This window comes from Protopterus annectens, chromosome 1.part0, assembly GCF_019279795.1.
Source record: "Protopterus annectens isolate FY-2018-M chromosome 1.part0, PAN1.0, whole genome shotgun sequence".
In the NCBI taxonomy this organism is placed as follows: domain Eukaryota; kingdom Metazoa; phylum Chordata; order Ceratodontiformes; family Protopteridae; genus Protopterus; species Protopterus annectens.
In genome coordinates this window covers 350342465-350351937 of record NC_056725.1, presented here as the reverse complement: position 1 = coordinate 350351937, position 9473 = coordinate 350342465, and the positions used below count along the sequence as shown (strand labels likewise).

General features: G+C 36.7%; 1 protein-coding gene across 1 annotated transcript in view; it reads left to right on the top strand.

The window, feature by feature from the left end:
- The first annotated feature begins 274 nt into the window (after positions 1-274).
- The window catches only part of DMAC2 (distal membrane arm assembly component 2), a 654694-nt gene continuing 645495 nt past the window's right edge, over positions 275-9473 (top strand). The window contains exon 1 of the mRNA XM_044060005.1: positions 275-360. Within this exon, the coding sequence (XP_043915940.1) occupies positions 343-360 (18 nt within the window). The 5' untranslated portion in view covers positions 275-342. The remainder of the gene's footprint in view (positions 361-9473) is intronic.

Here is a 9473-nt window from a genome sequence, read left to right as displayed (position 1 = left end):
TAGCTGTATTCAGACACCTAATCCAGGACTTCAGCAACCCAGATACTCAGTCAATTTCTTGTCCTGGCTGTGTGCTTGATGTAGTCTTCCAATTTAGGCACTTGAGGATGGCATATACATGTAATTAGACAGGGTTCCTGTAGCTACTGGCTGTCATTTGAAATGCATAAAGACAGGTTACAGTTAGATGTGAGGTACTGTACATTCACATTGATTGCCCTAACCCATATTAAATTTTGACGAAGTTACATAACTTAACAGAACGTAAGATGCCATCTAGCGACAATAAAAGATCTTGAACCAGTTCGGTAGCCGTAGCTCGCGACCTTCGTACGTAGTAAAATGGCAGCGTACATTCAGGTACTTAGAGATATGAAGTAATGGGGATAAATGTGTTAAAATAAGAGCAGATTTTTTAAATAATGCTCTTATAAATTTAGAAAATTGCTAGAATAACAGAATGTATGTTCATATGTGTTTTTCTGAAGGACATGAAGTCTGAAACTCAAAATACATGTCATTATTTAGTGACTTTAGCCCTCGGTGATTTATCAGCAAACCAAATAAATTTTACAAGAAAGGATAAAAAATATAAGGCAAAGATCTAGAAATTCTGCGAAAATCTGGACACTTGAGAGGTATGCGCCGGATTTTGTTACATCACAATTATTATAAAAGGTAGTTTACATTGTTGTTACTTTGACAACCCGTAGATTAAAATGTAGAATGTGTCGAGCTGTAGCCTCAACATTTAGAAAGAAGATGACCAGATGAAGTATGCTATTCTTCTGTGTTGTAAATATCTATTGATAGTGAAACGGTACGATTATATACAGCCTTCAGAATCCGTGACTATGTGACCGCCAGTGCTTCTGTGTATGAGATCGGTTATTACCAGCTGCAAGATCTAGTATACACTGCTTTTAGTTATTTGTTTATATGCAGTTGTGGCCAGTATTGCAGTACAGATGCAAGAAATTAAGTTATCAGATTTTAATTATTTCTTTCTTTAGGAAGACTTGAGGTTTATACTTTATTCATTTTACTTCAAAGACTGAGTGCAGTCCAGAGCTTGTCAGACCTTTGCCTGTAGACGCTTAGCACAGTTGAAGTGACACCCTAACCCCACGTGCAAAAATGGAAAAGGAGTTGTGGATGGATGGATTGATTGCGTGCAATCCAGGAGTTTGGATCTGTTCTTGTTTTGGCAGTTGTATGCTTTACAATACATGCATTCCTATGCTTCTCTAACATTACACATTTCTACTATATAGTTGTTTTCATTGTAGTTTATGGGCTGGAAACGGAAAGGAGTTTGGATCTGTTCTTGTTTTGGCAGTTGTATGCTTTACAATACATGCATTCCTATGCTTCTCTAACATTACACATTTCTACTATATAGTTGTTTTCATTGTAGTTTATGGGCTGGAAACAGGGAAACAACAATGTGTTGCTGGTTGTTGGCAGCTTTGCTGGACATTATACTTGTTGCAGTTTTATTAATTACCATAGCTCTCAACCTTTTAGTGCAGTAAATATGGACAAAGTCTGACGTAATGGGGGGGGGTCAGAGCCCCAAAAATAGGGACAAATTTTAAATACCGCTCTTATAAACTTAGTAAGTAGCTAGAATAGTAGGGTTTGTGGTCACATGCATTTTTTTTAAGGATATGAAGTCTAAAACTAAAATGTATAGCATTATTTAGTAACTTCAATCCTCAGATTATCCCAGTGATTTGCCAGAAAAAACACAAATTTTACGAGGAACAGACCAAAAATAAGAGGCAAAAATCTGGACAGCTGAGATGTATGTTAATTATAGATTCAGTAATTGTGTTTTGCTTAATACAATGAAATGGGAGCAAGTTCATTAGCACGTGCTGTTCGAGTACTAATGTTGTCAAGACGTCAGCCGAAAATATTTATTTTTGTCAAGTAGGCCTTGTTTTGTGTGTGATATCACATCCCAAACCCCCTGCCAATCTTGTGCAGAATGCTGTGCACAGTCTGGGGAGGGGGCAGTGTTTATGTCTGAAAATGTTCAATCTGATGTCAGTTTTCACTTTGTCCTCACATAAGGGGTTGGATACGATCCCTCAGGTCTAACTTAGCCATTGCAAAAGCCGGTTTAGTGTACATTTGCACTTGTAGAGTTGGTGCCTTCTGTATAGAAAAAACTGAAAGGGCACTAAAAAAAGCATAAATATTTAAATCATTTAAAATCACATGCACCAAGTAAAGAAATAGTCACATGACCTCACATACATTTGAAACTAAAACTAAGGACTGAAAACTATTAATGTTTCATTCCTTTCCTTTTCAAATACATAATAAAATCCTCTTTTATTTAAGCCTACTATTTAAGCTACTATTTAATGATTTAAAAGTGAAGTATTTTGAAGTGAACCTTAGTCTGAAGAAGTTTCTGTTGTAAAAGCACTCACTGGAGGTTTTGTATATTAAAGTTGTCATTTCTCTGATCAGCCTGTGTCACTGTGTTTTATTTTTAAAGTTTGGTTGTTTCAGCTACTTTGTGTTGAATTAACTGTGTAAGCCAACAGATATCCAGGCCTTAATGAAGTAATTTCTATCATTCCAGTTTTAAGATTAAGAGCAGCAAAATTATTGTATGTGCATTGTTATACATTATCTAAACATTTTATTTAAGTGTTTTTAGGATACTGGTTTTACAAAAATCTTTATTTTTTTAAGTTATGTATATTTATAAGTTATGTAGTTATATTTTCATGTTTATATTTAACATGTTGGTTTTAATAGTACAGTATCTTTAAATAAGCCTTGAATGTTTTATTGAAAAGGCTTTTTTATTGGTGGGTTTTAAATGATCATTTAACTTGAGTACTGTGTGTGTGTGTTTGTGTGTGTGTGTGTGTATATATATATATATATATATATATATATATATATATATGTATATATATATATATGTATATATATATATATATATATATGTATGTATGTAGAGCACTAGAAGTTTTATGTTTTTAGTTCTGATGAAGTTCAGTGTGTTTGAACGAAGCACTAAGCTGTTGTTTTACTTGCTGTGATTTATTAAAGACTGTGGGATTACACCTACCGACTGTTTATTTCAGTTACTGGTGTTCCGAAGGCAGTGTTTTGTGTTTTAGTGGTACTTGGTTCTGCTTTAATGCCACTTTTTGTTTTTATTGGTTTTGAGTGTGGTTTGAGGCTATGGTTTCACAAGTATTGCAGAACGGTGGAGAGACTGAACAAAACTACATTGCCCAGTAGCCTCGTGGGTGACTTTACTAGATTGATTGGTTTGTTGAGCCAGTCTTTGACTTCACTTCCTGTAGGCTGACAGGATGTTATGTATTTTCCCTTCTTGGTAATAAAGAAGCATTTTCTAATGCTGAGATGCATGGCATAAATGTGGAACAACGTGGTGTTTCTCATGTAGATGATTCAGTATATATTGGAGATTGTGTATTGGTGAATACGTATATACAAGAACCAGGTGTTACAACTCAACGGAGGAATTCATTATATGGACTAAATGGTGCTACAAACCTTTGTGGTTGTTATACAGGTGACTTACAAGCTTGGTTAAACATTGAGCAGATTTTTCAGTGACAAATGCCTAACAATGATAGTTGTACATATATGGACAGGTTAAAAGAACTTAAACATTTATTATTAAAGTATCGGACTGTACAACTGGACAGCTGTTACTTGAGAGACTATAGCAGCTTAAAAATTGCACCTAAAACGTTGAGAGGTTTTAAATTTCCAAACAAAGTAGTGGTTGGTGGTGCATATTATTGTGAATTGTTAGAAATATTTGATGGGGGATGGAGCACAAGCGTTCTCTGATAAGTTGAAATGAAAAACTTGTTACTGATATTGAGGTACTTGGCAAATAGTTACAGTATATCAGCCGCAGTGGTGCAGTGGTTAGAGTTGTCGCCTCACAGCAAGAGGTTCTCCAGTTCGATTCTCGGCTGGAGTGCCTTCTGTGTGGAGTCTAAATGTCCTCCCCGCGGTTGAGTGACGTTAAAGACATGCAGGTAGGTGCGAGCGTGAATGGGCGTGCCTTCGTTGAAGGTTGGGTGTCGGGCTGGCTACTCGTCACCGTAAAATCCACTGCCAGTCATGAGCGGACTGGAGTTCCGCTGTGGCGACCCCAAACTGGGAAAAGCCGAAGTCTTTTAGTAAAAAGTTACAGGATGATTTTTTTTTGTTTACTGTTGAAGAATATAAGGCACACTTTTGTCGGGTATTTGATGATGTGAATTATATTTGCTCTAAAATTTTAAAAAGAAGAATGGGTGAAATAGAGCATCATAAATAATTGTATTCTAAACAAAAGGCTTACTCCCTACCCAAACAGAATTTTGAGGCGCATGGTAATAGTATTCACGATGAGCAGGACATTTAGTTCTGGTGTACATGGTAATACTCCTTCTCCTGACAATATAGTACTTAGGATAGTAATGGCAACAATAATAATAACAATTTATGTCAATAATATATATGACCCTTTAGAGTACCCCCCCCCCCCTTTCATTGGTCCGGTCGGATACGACAGAGTGAACAGTAGGGTACACAGTTGTACCATCAATCACCACAGCAAGGTACATATTCGAAGAGGGGGAGGGGTGGAGAAGGTATTGATTCAAACAGGTCCACTTGTAGAATATGACAATTTCAAAGTGCACAATTATAGTGGTATTTGGATTCTACACATTTCTCTATATTTAAAAAAGGGCCTGACTTTCGTTTCCTCTAAGCATTTTAATTTGTATAAGACCATGACTGATATCAAGTGTTTTTTACGGAAGGTTAATTTTGAGGTCACATACAAACAAGATGCTTGTTATAGTGAAGAGTGCATGAGGAAAAAGTGTGTATATAGTCCCCCTTTACATCCAATTTTACAAGTATTTTTTTGAAATTTTGAATTAGATAACTGAAGAAAACAAATAGAAGGAATCCCTATTATAATTTGACAAGAAAAAGGTGCTTTGTATAGTATAGTTTCTAATAAGGACATATATATTATGAAACCAGACAAGGGGGGTGGATTAGTAATCTGGGAGAAAGTGTATTATGGGGGTAAAATGTTGAATTTACTATATCAAGGTGACATTTACACCATTGTCTCTAGGAATGAGGTAAACATTTTGCATCAGAAGATTGACATGGCTCTATATGATTTTTTAATGCAGGGAGCTATTGACAACCGTACTTATGAGTTTCTTGTAAATTCACACCCCAGGATCCCTAAAGTGTTTGGAATATCCAAAGTCCCTAAAGATGTAATTACCCCCCCCCCCCCCTTTGAGGTTAATTGTTTCTGCCATATGCCCAAATACGTATCCTTTAGCGGTATATATTGACCATAAGTTGAAACTATTTTATGACTTAAAAGACACAAATACTAAAAGATCCCTGAGATTTTCTTAATATATTAAATACTGTTCCTTATTTAGGTAATGCTTTGTTTGTTACTATTGATGTGATAGACCTTTTTACTGTGATTCCATGTGGAACTGGTTTAGAACGATTTAATGAGGTGATACAAGAGTTTAAGTTTCTGACTAGCATTGATTGTGGTATTTTATTGGAGACAATGGAATTAGTATTAAAATATAATTATGTTCATTTTGATTGAAGGAGAGATATTCAACAAAAGGCAGATGTAACCATGGGTGCATCATGTGCACCTTTTTTCAAACTTGGTACTCTGTTAATGGGAGAGAGAAGTTACGTTATTAATTCTCCTTATTACAGGCGCTATAATTTATATACTAGGTTCCTGGATGATGTATGTATCATTTGAACAAATACTAAAGAGCTGTTGATAGAATTTATTAACTGTGACGCTAGGTGAAGGCTGCCAGCCTAGCCAGATAGAATTTTGTAGATAATTCTGTCATTTGTAAATGTTAATATAAGCCACAGGCGTGTTCTCTTAAATGAGAGAAAATGGTGGTAAATGTGGAACTGCAAAAATGTAACAACCATGCACTCTGCTGTAACAAAGCTGACAAGTCAATTCTTTGATGTCAAAACTTAGAGCCGATATATCTGGATGAAGGAATTCTGCCTATTGTTTTGAGGCCAGAGGTAATGGCTAAAATGTGCATGTATAATTTATTTTATTGCTCTGGTTCCTGACCAGCTGCAAGATCAAAGGGGCTATTAACCTCTGAGAATATGTTAGCTTGGGAACCAGAAAGAAATGATGTAATCTGAAATTAATCAGCGGTACTGTGTTATCAATTTAAGGAGAGAAAGAATGAGAGCGTTTGTCCTTAGAACATCCAACACCACCAGCACTGCCTGTATCTATATGTACATAGGATCTTAGACTTTAGTGTTTCTCTTAGAAATAGCTAAGAATTAGGAAGGTTAGACTATTTTTCTGTGATGTCAGAACTTTTCTAATGTATTATTTTAAATGTTACCCTGTGATCTCTGAACTCTTGACTCGTACTGTGTAGTAAGAACCAAAAACAAACCACAGAGTAGTCCACAAATAAAGTCAATATGCTTGTCCATGCTGTTGAAAAGTACCACGAACCACCAGAACACGAGCTTAAAATCCAATAGTTTATTATTTAGCAAACTGGTTAAGCGATTTAATCTACGTAAAATAGACTTCATCAGAACAACATAACAATGATACTTACTCTTTAAATACATTCTCACAACCAGTCACATTCTCTCTTCATTAAAATTATACATATTCATGAACCTGAATTTAAAAAGTTTCCTACTCACTACTAAATTCATTTTTAAAGCAGTATGACATTATCTCTACTATGTAATCATTCCTACAACCTAATATATGTGTAAATAATATACTTGCAACTAAAAAAAACAAAACCACAAAGAACTGCTTATGTAATATATACATTGTAAGTTCATAGGTAGGTACTAGGCTATTGGACCTAGGGCCTATACAAGTCTAGCCAAAAAGGTACCCTGGCTTTCGACACCCAAGAAAATTATTTTCCTGTGCCCCTGTCAAGCAGAACCACAGAAGTGATCCCCAGGGTGAATTTCTTATTACCCATCCAGTCATCAAGATTTTTCTTGAAGAGTGCTAACGAGGAGCTCTGTTTGACATATATAGGTAGTCTGTTCCAGAGTATGGGAAGTCTCTGGGACAGGAATCTATCCCTCCAGCATGTTCTGTTTATTGTGGTGACAAAGTTTAGGTCCCTAGAGCGTGTAGCTCGGACGGATTGGGATTTCTTTAAGTGGAGCATGTCCAACAGCTCTGGGTTTGACATAGCTTTGTATGTTAGGCAGAGATTGCCTCTGACTAGGCGATATGTGATGGAGTAATGTGATGGAGTAAAGCTGGAAAGCTGGAGTTTTTTGAGACGGTCTGCGTAAGGCATCTGTTTGAGGCCGGTAATCCTCTTTGTGAGGTATTTTTGCGGCCTTTCCAGTTGTTGTAGATGTCTTGTGAGGTACATACCAAAAGGGGCGTTGTACTCTATAATGGGTCTAATGAGTGATGAGTAGAGGGGAACAATGACCTCTTTTGAGAAACCTTTTGTGATGAGGTGTGCCACGTAGAAGGATTTCCTGACCACTGTGGCGATGTGACTATCAAAGGAGAGACTACTGTCCACCTGTGTCATCACACTTTAGACTACCGCCTATGTGGTAGTTCATGGGTACAGTGTTTTTAGCAAAGAGGATGACAATGCACTTTTTGGCATTGAGCTTGAGACTATGGCTTTGACACCAAACATCTGTCTCAGTGAGGCCCTTTTGTAGAATGTTCACATTGTTAGGACTTTCGATTATGGCTCCTAGTTTGCAGTCATCTGTTGCAAAACATTCCATTCATACTGGATGCCTTTATCTCAATGCTCTGGCTTCTATCAGGGGTTTAATGGGCATATTATCGTTAATACCTGGTGACGTTGTCACATTCAGTAAAATCTGCCACCTTGCCTCTTTTTCCCCTAAAGTCTGCTTAATATTTCCTCCCCTAATATTCCTCTCAACACTTTCCAAGATAGCAAATTTAAAGGTGGTACACTCATTGTTCCTTTCTATGTGCCTATATAGCGCATTGTTACCATTTCCTTTTCTGATGGCATATAGATGGTCATATATTCTATTCCTTAAACATCTCCCCGTCTTCCCAACGTAGAAACCAGGACATCTAGTACACTTAGCCATGTATATCACATTCTGAGTTTGACAATTACCATTCCTAAACTGAACATTGATTACAGTGACCACATTTAGTGGTCCCCCCACTCCTATAATTGTTCTTCAGGGTGGGGATGTAACTTTCAAATTTCCTTTTAAGGTTAAATCCCATCTTGTGCACAAATCCTGGTTGGTCTCCCAGTAATTTAATTACCTCATCTTCACACCTTGGTATATTCCAATTTTTTTAAATTATATCTTTTGCTTCCTTAGTAAACCCATTGTATGGCGATATACATGCTCTTTTGTAATTTGTGTGTGATTCTCTCTTCATAACATCACTGTTTTTTTCTAAACCTATACCCAATAATGGTTTATATTTTTTCCCCATTCATTTTTGACATAAGTTGTCACATCTTTTATAAGCGAATTAGGGTATCCTCTGTCTTTAAACATGGTTCCTATATGATCTATTTCCTGAACCATCTCATACTGGTCAGAGGTCATCCTGGCTGCTCTAATGCATTGTCCCTTCAATATGTCTCTCTCTTGCCCTGCTGGATGGCAACTTGAGTATTCAAGGTAGGACTTACTAAAAGTATCCTTCCTATGGATATGTGATTTAAATCCTACCCTCGTGTTGGAAATGAACGTGTCCAGATATGCCATACCTTCATAACTCGTAGTAATATGTAAATTTGAGATATGAACTAGAGGCATTCAGATAATTTACAAACATCCCCACTTCATCCTGTGTGCCATCCCACAGGGCAAACATATCATTCAGAAATCTTGCATAACATCTAATATGGTCACGAAATAAGCCTTGAAAGATTGTCTCCTCCTCCCAATCAAATAAAACTAAGTTGGCAAATATCAGGGAGTAAGCTGCGCCCATGGCTACCCCTCTTTTTTTGCGTAACATACTTGCCTTCAAAGTGAATACAATTATGCTCTAAAACTAGAGACATAAACTCACTTATCAGGTTGGTTTTCTCCCATTCAAAATTTGCATACTTGGTAATGCTATTGATAAATATTTCCACACCCTCATCCTTGGGTATACAGGAAAAAAGATCCACAACATCAGTGGTAACCATTTATAGCCCAGCCTTCTCAACTCTGGTTTTAAACGACTTAAAAAGTCCTATCCTTGAAAACTCAAGTTGCCATCCAGCAGGGCAAAAGAGAAACATATTGAAGAGACAATGCATTAGCAGCCAGGATGACCTCTGACCAGTGTGAGATGGTTCTGGAAATAGATCATATAGGAACCATGTTTAAAGACAGAGGATACCCTAATTCGATTA